This window comes from Acipenser ruthenus, chromosome 29, assembly GCF_902713425.1.
Source record: "Acipenser ruthenus chromosome 29, fAciRut3.2 maternal haplotype, whole genome shotgun sequence".
Lineage (NCBI taxonomy): Eukaryota > Metazoa > Chordata > Actinopteri > Acipenseriformes > Acipenseridae > Acipenser > Acipenser ruthenus.
In genome coordinates, this window is record NC_081217.1 from 17,069,555 (window position 1) to 17,089,725 (window position 20,171).

Sequence of the window (20,171 nt, forward strand, 5' to 3'; positions counted from 1 at the left end):
GAACCAGCGACCTCCAGACTATAGGGCGCATCCTGCACTCCATGCAGAGTGCCTTTAACGGATGCGTCACTCGGGAGCCCCCTGGACAGTAAACTTTAATACTAAGCTCTCCTGTGACGACATAATCCAAGTTCCACGAACCGGTCATTTATTTTTCATACAAGCCATTTAAACCAATTGTGATACATCATAGATACATTTCAAATATTAATATAACAAAACAAAAACACAGTAATAACTGTATCCAATATATAATTATCTTAAATCATAAGAGTATGATGTATTTTAGTATGATCTATACCTGCAGGTATGAGCGACAGAACCAAATATAAATAATCCCACCTTTAAATATGGTCTTACCATAAAGTCTTTCAGAATATAAACTCCAAGAAATACCCAACACTTTTAAGGCTGCAATCCAAGGAATCCTCTTGAGGCTGGAACATATACTAGAATACCCAGCACTACTATGACCCCATTTAGCATAGAGCTATATTGAATAACTTAACTGTTAATTCCAAAAGACATTCCAAAGTCCATGACAGTACATTGTAGTCATTATACAAATTCAAATAAAAGAATAACTAGCTCAGGAATGGAACGCTCTAAACAGAAATAGAAGATAGCACAGTCCCAACGAAGCTGGACATGGAGAAATGGAAACGTTCGAATGACACTAGCTGGTTATGCAACGCCCCAGAGATTGAAATAATCAGTGATTTGTAAAAGAGTTTGAAAAGCCAATTGGCCAGCTAATAGCCAACAGCTATTTAATGTTTCAGTGGGATAACTGGCTGCCAGTTACCAGTTGTTGTTTTTTGAATTAGTAACAATAAGTCTTGAGTTTGTATGTAGGAGCTATTTCACCGGGTTTAGTGACCCATACTTGTAAGAGATTATTTATTTATTTATTTATTTATTTATTAGCAAACACCCTTATCCAGGGCGACTTACAGTCATAAACAAAAATACATTTCAAGAATCACAGTACAAGTATTAATACAATTAAGAGCAAGATAAAATACAATGATTTTGGTTCTAGCAAGTACAAGTATAACAAAATACGATTCAATAACGGAGCAGATAACAGTGTCAGTGATAGTTACATCAGGATATAATTAAATACAAAATACTACAGACAGAAATACTACAGATATGGCAGTCTCATTTAATTTTCTCTTTTTTGTCATGTCTCTCTCAGTCTTTGCAATGCTGTCATTTTCACAGATGAGCTGTATTTTCTGTTGCAGTTGCACCCATTTTCTGAGAACAAAAGCAGGATTGAGCTTGATCATCAATGTGTCGGTCCCAATAATGATCATAATTCACTGAGACACACGACTCAATTTACTCCTTATCATGAACACTTTCATGGTGTAAAATAGTTTTCTCTTGTGGGTTAGTCTCCAGGAACTGTGAACTTGTATGACGTAGCCTAATGTATAATGGAAAGGGCACATACGTGTATATTTTTCTTCATGATAAATCAAGATAATTAAGCCCCAAATCCTGAAACATGACTCAAATGGCTCTTTTTGCATTTCCTTTTATAAACAAGTGAAATGTTCCAGATAGTAAGAGACTACAATTGAATGCAATAAATATTGTATTTACGTTAAAATAGCATGAATCTAAAAGCACTCCAGTTTTGCGTAGTTGTTATGCCATGAGGAAAATATAGTGATTGTCTCCTAACCTATCCACCGAGAACACCTGGTGTCTGCTGCAGTCAGAAAGATAGTATCTGGTGCACACGTGGTAGTATTGTAACGAGACAAGGGTTTGGAGAAAACCCTTACAAGGACACCCTGGAAGTGATCACAATGATGTGATTGGCTAAAAGACAACTGACACACTCAGCAAATGTTCAAGCAGTTTATTATTGCAGAGTTTAAAGGGTGTCTGCTTAAACACACTAAAAGCAGAGGGGGTCACCACAGGGAAGAATCCCCCTTTTCACAGTGACCACCAGCCCTCGCCCCCAAACCACCATCACCCAGTGTCCCCTATGTTTACACAGCATACACCCCACATTTATAACAGTCCCCTGCATGTTTAATTGCCCCTTTTCCCAGTTACAGGTTACCCACAATCCCATGCGTTTGTAACTAACTTGCATAGAGCCCCGGTGCACGCCACAGTATTTATTTTTTGATTTTTGACAATGTCCCTTTAGGTGTTCCGTAGTGGAACGCTTATCAATTCAACTTTTTTTTTTTTTTACCAGTTTTCTGAAATTGGAAAGCTGAAAATATGCTTTGCTGTTTTCATTTTTCCGTTATTTCATCTACAGTTTGAAAATCGAAAAAATGATATTTTGGTGAAAATCTCCTGTATCTTTTTTTGTATATTAAAAAAGAAAAAAGATACATTTGAGTCCATGGTAACGAAGTTCAATTTTTTTGTCGTGTGGGGAAAAAAAAGCAAACATCAAACCGTGGTAATAGTTTTACACAATTGGGGCTACCCTGGAGAATATTGTACACAGTTGTTGTTGCTTTAGTAGATTTACATAAGATTTATAATTGAGTGTTTAAAGTTGTGGATAAACATGCACTAAATACAATAGTATGTTCCTTTCTTAAAGTAAGTAGCTTTTGTTTCTCTTCATACAGGAGCGTCTTCAGTTTCATACTCTTTCTTGCAAGCTGTTTCAGTCTCCCCACACTGCTGACTGGGCTCAGAGTTGAAAGGGCATCTGCTTGCTTTCTGTTTCTTGCCAAGGGGCAGGTCGCTGGCAGGGAGGCACAGCAGGCGAAGGCGCTGGGAGGACACCAACAGCAGAGACAGATAACACAGTGTAACAAATTTTTTATTTTTTTTTGTTCCTGGGTAGTAAGTGTTATTTCCTAATTGCTTATGCCTCAAAAGTATAGAAAATGGCTATTATTCCCCACAAACTTTGCTTTTGTGACCAGGACAGTGATATTTTGAAATTTACCTATTTCCAATGAGAAAACGGGCGAATTTGTGTCTTTTCGTTCACATAAAGTCAGAAAAAAACAACATATGATTCCAAATTAACATGTATTTATACTAAAGTAATACAAAAATGACTACAAAAGATTTAGAAGTGAGTAGTTTTTCGAGATTTACGATTATACTGTAAATCACTTTCACGAATCAGCCCCCAAAAGAGAAAAGGATATTTCAGGTACTTAAAAAGGTAGAATAATTGATTACAAATTTTTCTTATTGATCATTTTGGTACACAGCAGTTTTCCTTTTTCTCAAACTCTGTTATATATATATATATATATTAGTGCCTATAGAAAGTCTACACCCCCTTGAACTTTTTTCACATTTTGTTGTGTCAGTGCCTCATGCATTTCATGCATTTAAATGAGGATTTTTTCCACTTATCTACACACCATACTCCACACTGTTAAAGGGAAAAAAGTTTTTATTGAGAAAAAGATTATATATTAAAAATACAAAACTGAAAGATCATAATTGCATAAGTCATAATTGGAAGCACCTTTGGCAGCAATTACAGCTGTGAGTCTGTTGGGATAGGTCTCTACCAACTTTGCACACCTAGATTTGACAATGTTTGACCATTCTTCTTTACAAAACTGTTCAAGCTCTGTCAAGTTCCTTGGGGAGCGTTGATGGACAGCAATCTTGAAGTAATGCCACAAATTTTCGATTGGATTTAGGTCGGGGCTCTGACTGGGCCACTCAAGGACATTTACCTTTTTGTTCCTTAGCCACTCCCGTGTAGCTTTGGCTGTGTGCTTTGGGTCGTTGTCATGCTGAAAGGTGAACTTCCTTCCCAGTTTCAGCTTTCTTGCAGAGGGCAGCAGGTTTTCCTCAAGGACTTCTCTGTACTTTGCTCCATTCATTTACCCTTCCATACTGACAAGTGCCCCAGTCCCTGCTGATGAGAAACATCCCCATAACATGATGCTGCCACCACCATGCTTCACAGTAGGGACGGTGTTCTTTGGGTGATGCGCTGTGTTAAGTTTGCGCCAAACATAACGGTTTGCATTTAGGCCAAAAAGTTCCATTTTAGTTTCGTCAGACCACAAAACTTTTTGCCACATGGCTACACAATCTCCTGAGTGTTTTTTGCATACTTCAAGACGGGAGTCAAGGTGGGCTTTCTTGAGTAATGGCTTCCTTCTTGCCACCCTACCATACAGGCCAGATTTGTGGAGTGCTTGGGATATTGTTGTCATATGCACACTTTGACCAGTCTTGGCCATAAAAGTCTGTAGCTCTTGCAAAGTTGCCATTGACCTCTTGGTAGCCTCTCTTTCTTGGTAGTCTCCTTCTTGCTCGGTCATCCAGTTTGAAGGGGTAGCCTAATCTAGGCAGGGTCTTGGTGGTGCCATACACCTTCCACTTCTTAATAATCGTCTTGACCATGCTCCAAGAGATATTCAAGGCCTTGGATATTTTTTTATACCCATCCCCTGATCTGTGCCTTTCAACAACTTTGTCCCGGAGTTCTTTTGAAAGCTCCTTGGTGCTCATGGTTGAGTCTTTGCTTTGAAATGCATTACCCGGCAGAGGGAACCTACAGGAACTGCTGAATTTATCCTGAAATCATGTGAATCGCTACAATTTAACACCGGTGGAGGCCACTTAACTTGGTGTGTGATTTTGAAGGCGATTTGTTACACCTGAGCTAATTTAGGATTGCTATTACAAGGGGGGTGGACACTTATTCAACCAAGCTATTTCAGTTTTTATTTTTTATTATTTTTCTACAAATTTCTAGAATATTTTTTTCACTTGGTAGTTGTGGGGTAGAAAGTGTAGATCAATGAAAAAAAACTTTTAATATATTTTAATTTCAGGCTATAAGTATATAAAATATATATACACACACACACAGTTTAATGCATGTATTTTATATCTGATAGGACTCAGTAGTTGTTCTTTTATTTTAAATTAGAACAATGGAAGATGCTTATATAGACAGCTATTTGTAGATACAAGAACACAACATTGTGTACCTCTGGCATGGTTCCCTTGGTACGGGTGAGTTTGAAGACGATCCACAGAGGGACCAAGGAAATGGAGGAGAAAGCGAGGAACCAGCCGAGGGTGTATGCCCAGGCCGGGTACTCGTATGTCCTGTTGTACTTCAGTGGGGTGTACTTGACCAGGGAGAAGATGAAGATCCCCTAGTGGAGAGAGAGTGCATTACACAATATAACATAGTCTTATTTATATGATAAGAAATACCAGGAAGTGTATACAGTGGGACACTTACAATGCAGATGGCTGGAGTGAAGAAGAGCCAACAGTATTTAATCAGAGGCCAAGGCCGGTAGCCAATCATGTCTTCTATGCAGTCATAAAAACGGTTGCCACCTGAACAATTAAACACAAGTGGTAAGGGGCTCCCGAGTGGCGCATCCAGTAAAGGCGCTTTGTGTGGCGTGCAGGATGTGCCCTAGAGCCAGGAGAATGTGACATTGTTCTACCAAAAGTGATCCCACAGATTTCATACATTTCATAGTTTCCTTAGTGGATGGAATGAGTTAGAGTTAGAGTTATGGAGTGTGAGCAAGGAGATCCTGGGTTCAAAACCCAATTCAACCACTAGGGTATTGTCTGACATTGGAAAGAATACACTGTTCTGACTCACCCAGCACCCAACCAATGCAAATGGTTTCAAAAATAGCGAGGAACATCAGACATGTCCCAGTGCAGGCGTAGTAATCAATCAGCTGGAAGACATACATTCCACCCTGCAGAGGGAGAGAGGGAGCAATACGAGAGCAGATCACCAGCCTTGCTAGGAATTTCAGTGCTGGGGGGCCACAAACCCCCCAACTCCACCACCAAACGCTTCTGTATAGGAAGTGAAAAGATAATCAACAGTCAACCACCATCACCCAGTACTCACATCTGTGACCATGAGGAGCCCGATGAGAAAGCTGACAACACAGATGAACAGCAGGAGGAGTTTCCTACGAGAACCTTGTCGGAAGAACGACGGGTACATGTCGGAGATGGATGTGGTTAGGTTCTCAAGACCAACAAACTACACATGAGCGAGAAAGAAGACAGTTCATGTTTCTTAAAGGTGTGGTTCACAAATATAAAATATTTGATATGATTTGGCAACAGGACAGTAACATCAATTCCCTGGTTCATACTGTCCTCAATGTCTACCAATCTGAAAGGCTGGACCTGAGCTCCAGTTTGAAAGTAGGAGATGCAGCTTCACTCACCTCAGTGTCCACCCCCAGCAGGAAGACCATGAGGAAGAAGCAGAAGGCCCAGAGCTGAGGGAGTGGCATCATGGCCATCACGCGTGGGTATGCGATGAACGCCAGGCCAGGACCTGCACAAGAACAATCATTATTATTAATTGGTTGTTTAGCAGACGCTTTTATCCAAAGCAACTTACAGAGACTAGAGGATGAACTATGCATCACAACTGTTGCTGCTGAAGAGTCACATTAGAAAACGATTCAGTACCGTCAGACAATAATTTTGACCTGCTGTATTTTTAGCAGTAGTTCACATCTATTGGACAGTAAATACTAAACAAAGACACAATTGGTACAAATTAACTTTATTATCCACGAAAACCAGCCAATCTAAACTTTGCATTGACAAAAGCAACCAATCCTGTACCTGCAACTGCCGAGAGCCAATCACAGACTGTCAGCTCGACTGTAACACAGACACAGCATCTTTCAACAACAAGAACAAAGTGAGAAGCAGACAGTTCAGTAATATTGCTCCATTCATATGTAGATCTAAGAGAGCAAGGCATTGGCTAGAAATATGGTGAGTTAGGAGGCATTTTAGAATGGCATTTAATGAGAGATTGTATTGGTAGTTCAGACTCCATCATACATGGACTGTTCAGTAATTGCTCTGTTCATTCCCTCATGTCCCTAACAGGTTAATATAAAATGAAAATCGATTTACTAACTCATTGTTTTTCTCTTTATATGTAGTTCATCCTTCTTTATTTAAAAAATGTTTGGGACTATTTTCTTAGAAAGTCTTTACTCAATGGAAAGGTACCCGACGAATCAGTACAAGTTAAAGGTAAATCTAGGTTTTTGGGTGTTTTTTTAAGAAAACAATTGTAAAAATAGTTTTCTAATAGTGATAGTGCCCTCTTGATGATGGCCCTACTGTGTGATAGTTGATCTTGACTTTCATTAGCGCCCTTGCCTTCGGCTCGGGAACGCATAACTCCAGTCGTGGTCATCTATCACATGGTAGAGCCATCATCGATGGGCACTATCGCTTAAATAGGACCTCGGTTTAGCCTGATTACCAGTTTGTTACCAAATAGAGAATAGAGAACAAACAAACCAACAAATAACTCCTTTTGTGAGTCCGTAAAAAAAAAAAAACACTGCAAAATAACTACTGCTATAAATATATTTAATATATAGCAAATCCCACCAAATAAATATATTGAATTGAATTACAATAGAATCTTGGTTTTATGTCTCATCCGAATGACAGAGCACAAGTGACTTGCTCAACATCACACACAGGGAGTCAGTGGCTGAACCAGGATTTCAACCAGGAACCTCCAGGTAACAAGGTCCTTTCTCTAACCTCTGGACCACCAAGCCTCATTATTGCAACACAACCACCTGACCTAATAACTTTCCTTCTAGATCTTCCAGATCCTGCTGGAAATGTATAACTGCAATCATGTCCTTGAAATATGTATTTTAGACCGTGATGTGTCGTGAAAGAAATACATCCCAGATCATGAGATTTTAGCCATCAGATGAAGTTGTAGGAGGAAGCAGGTCCACAGTTAATTGTTTAATCTGTTTGCCATTTTTTCAATGATCCGAGAAGCAATACCAATTAAGCAGTTAAAGTAGTATAACTCTAAGAGAAAATATGGACTAAATGTCTTTCTCAATGTCTTCAAGTGAAATTAAGACCAGAGTCATAAGCCACTCCATACCAGACTCAGCAACCTCTGAGATGGGCACTCCCTGCTCATGTGCCATGAAGCCCAGCACTGAGAAGATGGCGAACCCGGCCACAAAGCTTGTTCCACTGTTCAGGAGGCACAGGTACATACAGTCCCTGAAATCACAAGGACAGTATCATCTGTATTCCCCATGCTAATAAGCCGTGCTTGAATGGAATTCAATTATATGCACATTCAATCCTGGAGTAATTTGAATTCCAGGATTTATGTGCTGAAACAGTAAGGGATTAGCTTAACATCAACGCTTAAATAAAAGTGATTACCTGATATAATACTACAGTACTCAGACCTTAGATACTTTTACTACAATAATTAAGAGCCTCCTAAAGTTTAAATCGTTGTTAAGTTTATAACAGGCTGCAACTGTGATTTTGTAAATGCCTCCAAGATTCAAACCTGGATCCTGTGGACCAGGCTGCAGTCCCTCTCTTCATACATCCCCAAGACATGCAGCTTGCCTCTTGTTTACCAAGGAAAAGGCCTACTTACTTGTAACAGTTGTTGTTGTACGTGTTGTAGCTGCCAAGGGTGATCAGACTTCCAACACAAATGCTATAAGAAAAGAAAATCTGTATCCCTGCATCCATCCACACCTAACAGAGGCAGAAATAGGGAAATAACAAACAGTAGTGATACTGCAGTGCTTTAAATGAATGCATTGATGGTGGTGCCACTTGCCAACTTAGCATGTTCTGCAGTGGTCCTGTTGAAATTGTAGGGGTTCCCAAGGACAAAAAATCACCACCTCAGAGAAGGAAATATGCCTTGGATCACTGCACATGAAGGTGAGTACCTGTGGATCGGCGAGCCGCGCTGGGTCTGGGTAGAGGTAGAAGATGATCCCATCCACAGCTCCAGGCAGAGTGAGTCCACGGATTAGCAGGACAGCCAGCATCAGGTAGGGGAACGTGGCCGTGAAGTACACCTGTGGGAATGGAAAAGACATAAAGGTAACATCTACAGTAGGCTGGTTTCACTTAAGGACCAGAATCTCAGTTCTCTGCAGCCCATGTAAGCAACAGATTCTTACCTTTCCTGTGGATTTGACTCCCTTCCAGACACAGAAATAGCAGATAATCCAGCAAAGTAGGAGGCACAGCATCAGCTCCCAGTGCAGGCTGCCCACCTCCTCGATCCCACCAGATATACTCAGCACCCGCCTCCTAAAGAGCAAATGAGTCAGGGAGGTGGTACCGCACACATTAATTACTACTACAGTGGTTATCAGTGTTTCTCCAGGCGCCCTGTGTTACTTACTCCCAGAACTCTGTGGCCGGTGATGTAGCATTTTCTGGGATCGTCCCATTGGATGTGACATTATGCTTATCAAATTCCACACAGGTACCTAAGAGTCACAGGGAATGATAAAACAGATTAATTTTGTAAAGAAGGATGACATTCATCCACAGTCCCTGACTTGGAAACCTCTACAAAAACCAAAGCTGCAAAGCTATCAATTAGCACCTCTGTGTGTTTCTCCATTAGCAGATTGAGTTGCACTCCCATAAGCCACAATTGCCAGTGAAAGGGCAAAAAAGACAGTTATGTTTAATAAAATAACATTAAAAAAAATAAATTAATAAATTCTGTAAACTTAGACTGAGGCATTTCCCATTCCTGTGGTTGACTGTGTTCCAGGATCCCCTCTGTTGGAGTACCTGTATTCCAGGTGTTTCTACAGCTAGCCCAGGGAAGCTCCCAGCTGAAGGAGTGGAACAGGTAAAAGAGAGCCCAAGCCTGGATGATGATGTAGTTTACAACACTGTAGCCAATAATCACCTGGCTGGCATATCCAATACCTGAAAAGGTAGAGAGAGACAAGGCTCCATTAATTAGTGATTTTATTCAGGATTACAACATTGATATTCTGTCTTTAACTGAAACATGGCTTGGACCGAATGGCAATGTTTCCCTGATTGAGGCTTCTCTAACTATTCTTTTTTTTCCAGAAAGCTCACTCTGCTGGGTGGGGAGGTGGACTTGTTATTGTTTTCCGTGGTGATCTTAGAATCAAACAGGAAATTGTTGAAGGTTATTCATCATTACAAGTTGTAACCTTGACATTAAACAGTTCATTACCTGTTCATATTGTAATTATTTATTGACCACTGTAACACAGCAGGGATTAAAATCCTCCCTGCAGAAAACATGTGCGTATGCACATTTGTGTTAATTGTTTTATTGTTAATTATCTCCTGCACCTGGTAGTAATTATAAATTAGAACCAAGTGCAGGGTATTTAAGAGGTGCAGTCAGTCTGCACAGGGCTGCTGTGTGAAGAGGCTGCTTGCGAGTGTGTGAAAGAACGAACGAACGAACGAAAGAACGAACGAACGAAAGAAAGAACGAACGAAAGAAAGAACGAACGAAAGAACGAACGAATGAAAGAACGAGCGAAAGAAAGAACGAACGAAAGAAAGAAAGAACGAACGAACGAACGAAAGAACGAACGAACGAACGAACGAACGAACGAACGAAAGAAAGAAAGAACGAACGAACGAACGAACGAAAGAAAGAAAGAAAGAACGAACGAACGAACGAACGAAAGAAAGAAAGAAAGAACGAACGAACGAACGAAAGAACGAACGAACGAACGAACGAACGAACGAACGAAAGAAAGAAAGAACGAACGAACGAACGAACGAAAGAAAGAAAGAACGAACGAATGAACGAAAGAAAGAAAGAAAGAACGAACGAAAGAAAGAACGAACAAAAGAAAGAACAAACGAAAGAAAGAACGAACGAAAGAACGAAAGAAAGAACGAACGAAAGAACGAACGAAAGAACGAACGAAAGAACGAACGAAAGAAAGAACGAACGAAAGAACGAACGAACGAACGAAAGAACGAACGAAAGAGCGAACGAAAGAACGAACGAAAGAGCGAACGAACGAAAGAAAGAACGAACGAAAGAACGAAAGAAAGAACGAACGAAAGAACGAACGAACGAACGAACGAAAGAACGAACGAAAGAGCGAACGAAAGAACGAACGAAAGAGCGAACGAACGAAAGAAAGAACGAACGAAAGAACGAAAGAAAGAACGAACGAAAGAACGAACGAAAGAACAAACGAAAGAAAGAACGAACGAAAGAACGAACGAACGAAAGAACGAACGAAAGAACGAACGAACGAAAGAACGAACGAACGAAAGAACGAACGAACAAAAGAACGAACGAAAGAGTGGGTGAGAGGGTGAGAGAGACCTGTTAGTGTTTTTGTGTTAAACTGTGTTTATTTTGTTTTGGTTTGTGTTACAGGGAAACAGCTTAGCTGTCCTGTTTTATAGTTAGGTTCCGTCCTGTGTGTTAGTTCTTGCTCAAAAAAGAGCCAGGTGTTTGTTTTGTTTATTTTGTTTGTTGGTTTAATAAATAGCGCGTCGGCGCCCTTAAAACTCCACTTCTTGTGTCTGTGTCTGCTTTTAAAGGGGCAACGAACGACTGTGCGTGCCGGCTGGTTTACACCACCCAAGTCAAACCCGCTATTTCTGACTGAATTTGGGGATCTGCTATCTATAGTGACAGTCAAATATGATAGGATTCTTTTATTGGGTGATTTTAACCTTTAAGTTGACATTGATTCTGATTCTAACTCTGAGTTTTTGCGGCTACTGGATTCCTTAGATTATATCCTGCATGTCAAAGGTCCTACACATAATCGTGGCCATACTAGATTGTCATATTATTCTAATTGAAACAAATACAAATTATCCTGGATTTCATTTTACTACCCTAGATAAATTAATTAATCCTTCCACTAATAGTGCTACCCTTGACATTGGCTCCTCTCACAGCTGCAATGACTTTTATATACATTTTATATACAATACATTTCTTTAAAAACAAAATACTAGACATCAGAAATGAGATTCCACAGACCCCTTCTATTAAGGAAGACTCCAGCACAATTTTACCAACTACACCTATTAAGGCTACTATGGGGGCTTTTTCTTTGATTACCTTACAGGAACTGACAGAGCTAGTTCAACATATGAGCGCTACTACATGCTCTCTTAATCCTATTCCTACAAAGCTATTAAACTATGTTCTTGGTGTTATTAATACCCACGTTTTAAATATTATAAATGGTTCACTTTCCTCCAGTATAGATCCCTCAGCACTTAAGGTATCTGTGGTAAAGCTTAAGAAACACAATTTGGACCCTAAGTCCTCAATAACTATAGGCCAATCTCCAACCTACCATTCTTAGATAAGGTTCTAGAGAGAGTTGATGCAATTCAATTACAAACAATTCTAACTGTTAATGGTATATTCAAGAAGTTTCAGTCTGGTTTTCGTGCTGCACATAGCAGCGAGACGGCCCTTGTCAGAGTTATGAATGATCTGCTGATAAGCTCTGACTCTGGCTTTCCATCAGTATTAATTCTTCTTGATCTAAGCGCTGCCTTTGATACTGCAGACCATTCCATCCTACTGAATCGTCTTGAAAGCACAGTGGGACTGTCTGGCCTTGTCCTATCCTGGTTCAAATCTTATCTTTCTGATAGGTTTCAGTTTGTCTCTATTGGGGGGGGGGGGGGGGGGGCACCCAGCTATATTTGTCCCTAAAGCCAGGAATTTACTCTGCCTGGGTGTTATTAGCTATTTGCCTTTCAGACATCAAGCATTGGATGTGACAGAATTTTCTAATGTTGAATTCAGATAAAACAGAGGTCATGCTAGTGGGATCACAGAACCAACTAAAAGGAAATGTGGGATTACATGAGCTCGACCCTTGCAGTCTCTCATCAAAACTTAAACTAGAAATTAAGAGTTTGGGAGTCATCTTTGATCCTGATCATTTGAGACTCATATTAGAGAAGTTTCTAAAGTATCTTTTTACTATTTGAGAAATATAGCCAAACTTAGACCAATTATTTCTATATCTGATGCTGAGAGACTAATGCATGCCTCTGTATCATCTAGAATTGATTATTGTAATGCGCTTTTTTTTGGTTTCCCAAAACGTGTGGTATCACACTTGTAGCTTGTACAGAATACCGCCGCTAGAATTCTGACTACAACCAGGAAAAGTGAACATATAACCCCTGTTTTGGCCTCTTTACACTGGCTCCCTGTGCAGTATAGAATTGATTTTAAGATTTTGCTGTTAACTTACAAGGCCCTGAATGGATTAGCACCTAGTTATTTGCAGGAGTTACAAAAGCAAAACAGAATGTAGCTCAGAAATTATGGAATGCTCTGCGTTCGTTTGTCAGGGAAGCTGGGACCGTTACAGTTTTCAAGTCAAGACTAAAAACGTACTTTTATAAAATGGCTTTCTTATCTTAGTTAGTTTTAATGCAACTTTTAATGCCGCTTTTGTGTTATTATTACTATTTTGTATTACTATTGTACAGTGCTTTGCAATACCTTTGTATAAAAAGTGTTATATAAATGCAATAAATAAATAAATAAATAAATAAATAAATAAATAAATAAAGAGGAGAAACAAAGATTAACTTCCAGTTCTAACTGGGAAGCATCATAAATATAGTAACTCAACAACAGCTATAAGGGAATCCAGGATATTACACAAAATCACACCCTTATAGTTACAGTTACAATTCCAGTTCTTTTATGAACTGTAATCTTTACACTCGCCTTCAAAGAGGGGGCAGATTCTCCTCCAGGCGGTGATGCCCCCCTGGCTGGTGTACTGCCCCAGAGCCGTCTCCAGGAGGAACAGAGGTATCCCGCAGAACACCAGGAACAGCAGGTAGGGAATCAAGAACACACCTGTTTGATGAAGTGTGAGAGGTCAAATATGCACTGCCATGCTGTAATAAATAACCCCTTTTAGACTTCTTTGGCATGCAGGCACAATGACATAAATATTTTATCACCCACCTCCTCCGTTTTTGTAGCACAGGTACGGGAACCTCCACAAGTTTCCCAGCCCGATAATCTGCCCAGCAGCAGCCAGGATGAACTCTGTTTTGCTTGTCCATTGGCCCCTCGCCTGTATTTTCACCCTCTTCTTTACAGGGCTGCGCAGCTGGTCTGCGAGACCATAGTTAACTTCTTCCTGAAGCTCACACTCCATCCTGCCTGCAGTGTTATAGACTACATATGAATTTCTATCCACCTGCTACCAACCTGTCATTCTAATTTGCCTTCTGTCAGCACCAGAGGCTCAAATGAAAAGCAGATTGGTTGTGACTCGCCACTGTTTTACATTTTTTGACAGTTGCAAAATTATCACTTTTTTAAATAACATTAATATTATTGTTAACCTTTTCATTGCTGTTTAGTGGAATCTAAAATATATATGCAATGCAATGCAATACTGTGCAATGCATGGCCCTAGAGCAAAAGGAGAACGTAAGATTCCCCCCATCCCCAAAAACTATTTATTGAACATACACAAGAGAAATGACACAAGAAGCGTTGGAATAGGAGAAATGTAATTTCATAGTTCAATTTTGGATCTAGTAGTGTATAATGTCAATGCAGGGTAAACTACTGTATAATTTGCTTTTTTAATGTAAAGCTATGTCCAGCAGTTTAAGATGTTTTACAGGAAAGGCGCTATATAAAAATAAAATTGACTGATCGTGCCCTAGAGAAATGCCATATGGCTGTCATTGGCATCAGTCTACTCATATTGTGCTTCAAGCATTTAAACTAGTTCTGTCACACATGGGTATATATAAGACCATTTTCTTGCTCACAATCTGGGTACAGAACTGCTCAGTTTCTGCATCGCTATCTCTTTGTCCAGAGTTCTTCAGCCTTCCCATGCAAATGCGACCTTCAGTTTTAATATGGCCAGTAAATTGTAACCATTTACAGTATATACAACAGAAGTTTAGTTCTGTAAGAAAGGTTTTCTGCTTCCGACCGCCAGAGTCAGACTGCAGTGGAGTTGTAATCTGAGAGAAATATGGCTTTGCATTGTTGTGTGTCCGATTCTCGATGTGATCCCGAGAACAAAATAATATTTTCATCGCTTTCTCAAAGAAGCAGAGATGAGAAAAGAGTGGGTGCAGAAAAGAAGAGACATCAGTCTTAATTTCCAGGTACATAACAAGAATCATCCAGTTTAGCGATGTATCTTCACATAACAATATTATTAATATTTATTTCTTAGCAGATGTCCTTATCCAGAGCGACTTACAATTGTTACAAGATATCACATTATTTTTACATACAATTACCCATTTATACAGTTGGGTCTAGGCTGCAATCTAGGTAAAGTACCTTGCTCAAGGGTACAACAGCAGTGTCCCCGACCGGGGATTGAACCCACGACCCTCCGGTCAAGAGTCCAGAGCCCTAACCACTACTCCACACTGCGGCCCCATATGAGAAATTTCACCTTGTTCTTGGTGCAGGTCGCTGTGTAGTTTAACTTCTTATTTAAAAATGGTTAATGTTTTATAAATAAATCCATATACATAACTGATATAGTAAATTATACTTTGTAAATTATATAGTGTGTGCAATCCTGTAGTGTAATAATCCCACGTCTTTTTTGGGATTCAGAAATATATATTCTCTACAAAAGCTGAGAGACGAATGTGCCAAGCCCCTATAATACTGATTATAAACCCTATATTCTTACAGTATGCTAACTGAGACAACCACATCAAATTCTCCATGTCAGCATCATGAATGCTTCACCAAACAAATGTTTAGGTAGAAAAGGAGTACATAAAAAAACACACTGTCTTCTACTGTGGTCTTGCTTTCATTATGACACTAACACAAAATAGGTTAAGACTACATGATATAAGCATGGGAAAAAGCATCGTAAACTGCAACATTACTGTGTAAATTTACTGTGATAAACTATGGGGGTGCCAGACAGATAGATAGGCAGTATTGTACAAAATAATAACTTCATGTTCTAACTGGGAAACAACACAAATATAGTAACTCAACAACAGCTATAGGGGAATCCAGGTTATTACACCAAATCACACCCTTATAGTTACAGTTACAATTACAGTTCTTTTATGAACTGTAATCTTTACACTCGCCTTCAAAGAGGGGGCAGATTCTCCTCCAGGCGGTGATGCTCCCCTGGCTGGTGTACTGCCCCAGAGCCGTCTCCAGGAGGAACAGAGGTATCCCGCAGAACACCAGGAACAGCAGGTAGGGAATCAAGAACACACCTGTTTGATGAAACAATGCAAGATAAAACATTGTATTAACTCCCACAATGTATAAATCCCACTTTTAATAGTTGGCCGCTTACTAGGACATAGTAGGTGGTAGTTAGTGTTCTGAAATATTTAGTTTTAGTAGACTTCTGTATTTACTATTTTAATTAAAATAAGTTAAAGCAAAATTCTGTTATAAATTGTAGTATGTATTGTAGAATACAGCATACATTCTGATACATAAATATACGTAGTATACAAAAATATTTACAACCACAGTATACAACAAATTACTGCATTTTACAGAAAATTACAAAAAGTTACTAAATTGCAGTATTTAGTGCAGAATGCTGTTGTACGTGACAACACTTTGTTTGATATGTTACATTGTTTGATATATAACATCATTTGTATATCACTCTGCTCCATTGCCAAGAATAGTCAAAGAATGTATGTTCTAATGGAATCTAATTTGTACTAATTTCCATATTTTAGAAGATGACTTTGAATCACTAAACTAACAACCTAATGTTTAAACACATAATTACAAACATAAGTACTGTATGGTATATTTTTTATAAGGAGTTGGGTCTTTCTGTAATGGATGTAGCCAGTAAATTGTCCGTCACCTTTTATGGTCTCTAAATTTACACATTTATAAAACAGAAAAAGATTTGGACCATATTAACTGTGCTTTTTCAACTGTATCTGTGAAGTATTTCATTTCATGCAGTAACATACCAGTTAAAAACAGACTCATATTTCTTTATTAAAAATATTCATGTAAGCAGGCATAAGAAAATGTTGACACCCACCTCCTCCGTTTTTGTAGCACAGGTACGGGAACCTCCACACGTTTCCCAGCCTGACAATCTGCCCATCAGCAGCCAGGATGACCTCTGTTTTGCTTGCCCACTGGCCCCTCACCTGTATTTTCACCCTCTTCTGTGCTGCTGGTCTATGAGACCATGGTTAACTCCATCCTGCCTGCAGTGTTATAGACTACATACATGTTTTTATCCACCTGCTACCAACCTGTCATTCTAATTTGCCTTCTGTCAGCACCAGAGGCTCAAATGAAAAGCAGATTGGTTGTCATATACAATACTGTGCAATGCATGGCCTTAGAGCAAAGGAGAAAGTACGATTCCCCCCATCCCCAAAAACTATTTACTGAACATACACAAGAGAAGCGCTGCAATAGGAGAAATGTAATTTCATAGTTCAATTGTGGATCTAGTAGTGTATAATGTCAATGCATTCTGAATAAAAAACAAATATTAGCCTGTACATAAACATACTGTTTGTGGTATATGGTGGTTATATAGGGTGTCCCATGAATCATAACCACATTTAATGTGAATTCAGCACAACGGCAGAAGATTCAAAACACAGAGGTAACTTTATACAATAGTCAATAGTTTCATGCAAAGCTTCAACATCGATGCTGAGCCAATCTAGTTTTGCATTTCTACAGTCTCCCCTGCCAGCTTCCTAGTGCGTGCCGGGGTACCTGCCTCGACTCCACTTCTGACAACAATGTAGCGACGCTGTGCTGGGTTTCCAGCGGCCAAGTTCTGGGCCAATCTAGATTTGCCCGATCGGACACGGGCGAGTGCCAAAAAAAGTCTCTCTTAATGTCATCAATATTGAAGACACTGGGAAAGACTTCTGTCAATTAACTCACAGCGTTGACTGGCTCTACACACTTTCATCACAACAGGTTCTTTCACCTGTACCTTCTGATTATTGTAAATGTCTTGTGTAAAGATCAGCGAGTGTTTCCGAGTGTCTCTCTCTGCAGTAGGTGCCCCCCCTCCGGTTTTGGGATGGGACAGTTTATACTGTTGGGATGTTTTGGGACGGGTTTTGGGATGGGTCAGGGTATAATGCTGGGATGTTTTGGGATGGGTCAGGGTATAATAATGGGCTGGCATTGTCAAATGTTTGTTATTGAAACAAGAAAAAAAAATTATGAAAAAGTTCCCCAAAGACTGTTGAAATGGGAGTATTTCTTAGGCACTGTAATTGAATGTGAAACTGATTAAGAGACCGAAGTGATGGCCCTGCGCCCCTTCTCTCCGGGAACGATGCGTCTCATCTCCGCAGTGCAAAAGAGGTACGTCAACAAGCTGCAATAAAATTCACTGTAGCCAGGATGCTGCCCAGAGCTCCTTGAATTTACTGTGGTTTATCTTCAGTAAGATAAGTGTATTTCACTGAATGGGAACAGAGTGCTGTAACTTAGGGCTGTATATCACTCAGACCTTGAACAGTGTGACAGTGATTCACTTAGCATTTAAAGAATGCCTGTCATGTTTTATTATAGTCTTCCTCTTATATAGATATCTGTTTACAGTATATATGTATTTTACATTTAATTATTTCCAATGTTGTTTTAAAAAAAGACAAGATATGAAACGCATGGTCCCTGTTAGTTAAGGACTGTTTTGAGTATTTAATCCAAAGTTTTGTAAAATAAATGACTGCAGTTCGGCTCTGCCCAAGTTTTTGTCTCGTCTTTGTCCTTGTTATAAGATGGTGGGTTGTTGGACTACCTGTTTAGTTTTTTCTTGCAATGAGGCCAGCATGCTGTTTATTAGCAGTTGTTGTGACCTGATTTGCCCATTTTTCTTTTAAGAATCCTTTGCTTCCTTGGATCACCTGATCAAGCATTCCAGCAGGAGGGGGGATCAATGGAGCCCGACAGCTAGTGGCCAAAAGTTTTGCATCAGCCTATAGATTTAACTGGCTTCAGAAATTTGAATGAAACCTGCTGAATAATGTTACGTTAACATATTGAATTACATACCACGTTGTAGTTTTCCATATACTTAAAGAAAAACTGACAAAAATGGAAAAATCAAACATGAAATACTGTACTACTAGTACGGCTTCCGGTAGACTTTTGCAAGTATATATATATATATTTTTTTTTTTTTTTTTTTAAATGATGTCTCAATCCTAAAATTCCAGGTGATGCCATCGCTGTACAACAGTAAAATGATGAACAATAAAATGCAATAGAAATGTTTCCGTAGCGAGCCTCCGGAGGTGCGTAGCTGCTAACATTCCTCCTGCAATCAGGATTACAGCTTGGTATCTATGAAATCTTACAATGTTCAGTATTCCTGAGAGCAGGAAGTAATTTGTGGACAATGATGTAAGCAGGGCCAATACACAGCCTTGATTGTGCACTTGAGGACAGTTTATAAGACGCCTTGCCTGGGAATAACTCAACAGAACACAGCAAGAGAACCAGGCACCAGCAAACAGCACAAGGAAACCACCTGGAAATGTAAGTGCAGTCTGATTGTTTTTCAGCTTTCAATGTAGTGGCCTGTGTCTCACGGGTTTGCTAATGTAGTCACTACTAGCACAGGTGCGTCATTTCCAAGTAACTTAGTTTGTTTTACTTTCTTTCTAAAATATTTTCATTTAAAATGCTTTCTTGTGCTTTTACTGTGGTGAACTTTAAAAACAATACAATACGCCACTTTCTGTAAAAAAATAACAACACGTAAAGTTATAACATAGAACTTCTTACTGCAGCTCATTATATAATGCGTTCATTCACAATCATTCACTCACATGCATTCACTCACATGGGAGGAAGACGAAAAAAAAGTTATGAAACATTGATGGGAAATTTTACCCACAAACAGTCAGCTGGCTTTAAAACAGTGGTGTTCCCAGCCTCAAGGCTTACATATTGAATTCTGTTGTTGAAATGCATGGGCTGTATACTCCTAATTGTCATTAGCACAATTGTTTTCTGAAATACAAAAAACACCAATTAAACCTCTAAGACGAATAAGAAACAACTTAATACTTAAGTCTTGTTGTTAATTTCTGGTTTGGTAGCTTTATGGGGTGCGTTTCTCTTTCTGAAAACATTGTGCTAATGATTTCGAGTAAACAGCTTTGAGAATCCAGCCCAAAGACTCCTTGATGTGTTTCTTACGGACGCTGCTCTCCGTTGCAGTGACACGATGGTCCACGGTAAGGTGATTGGCAGCCTCTTGGTGGTGTGTTTGGTGGCCATGCTGGCAGAGCAGACTGAAGGATTTCTCAGCTTCTTCAGCCCCAGTGACATGAGGAGGATGATGGTAACGTAGCAA

General features: G+C 39.5%; 2 protein-coding genes across 2 annotated transcripts; both read right to left on the reverse strand.

The window, feature by feature from the left end:
* Positions 1–1,112: 1,112 nt before the first annotated feature.
* On the reverse strand, positions 1,113–14,270 carry LOC131702017 (sodium- and chloride-dependent GABA transporter 2-like). The gene is made up of 14 exons (XM_059003407.1): positions 13,793–14,270; positions 13,547–13,681; positions 9,604–9,744; positions 9,203–9,290; positions 8,976–9,108; positions 8,739–8,870; positions 8,435–8,538; positions 7,916–8,040; positions 6,195–6,307; positions 5,867–6,004; positions 5,606–5,708; positions 5,228–5,328; positions 4,968–5,138; positions 1,113–2,763 (listed from the first exon to the last, which is right to left on the reverse strand). Exons 1-14 carry the CDS (start codon positions 13,986–13,988, stop codon positions 2,608–2,610), a joined length of 1,836 nt encoding a protein of 611 aa, XP_058859390.1. The 5' UTR covers positions 13,989–14,270; the 3' UTR covers positions 1,113–2,607.
* A 1,631-nt stretch (positions 14,271–15,901) lies between these two features.
* LOC131702034 (sodium- and chloride-dependent GABA transporter 2-like) lies at positions 15,902–17,022 on the reverse strand (the record flags this gene model as incomplete). Its single annotated transcript, XM_059003451.1, has 2 exons — positions 15,902–16,062; positions 16,866–17,022. Coding segments are annotated over 2 exons (318 nt in total), but the record flags the coding sequence as incomplete, so codon positions are not given.
* Positions 17,023–20,171: the final 3,149 nt, after the last annotated feature.

Coding starts and splice junctions, on each gene's coding strand:
- LOC131702017 (XM_059003407.1), bottom strand. CDS start 13,988: ATGGAGTGTGAGCTTCAGGAAGAAGTTAACTATGGTCTCGCAGACCAG. Junction 5,709..5,866: donor GGCTCCTCATGGTCACAGAT/GTGAGTACTGGG, acceptor CTCCCTCTGCAG/GGTGGAATGTATGTCTTCCA. Junction 5,139..5,227: donor TCACTCCAGCCATCTGCATT/GTAAGTGTCCCA, acceptor TCTCTCCACTAG/GGGATCTTCATCTTCTCCCT.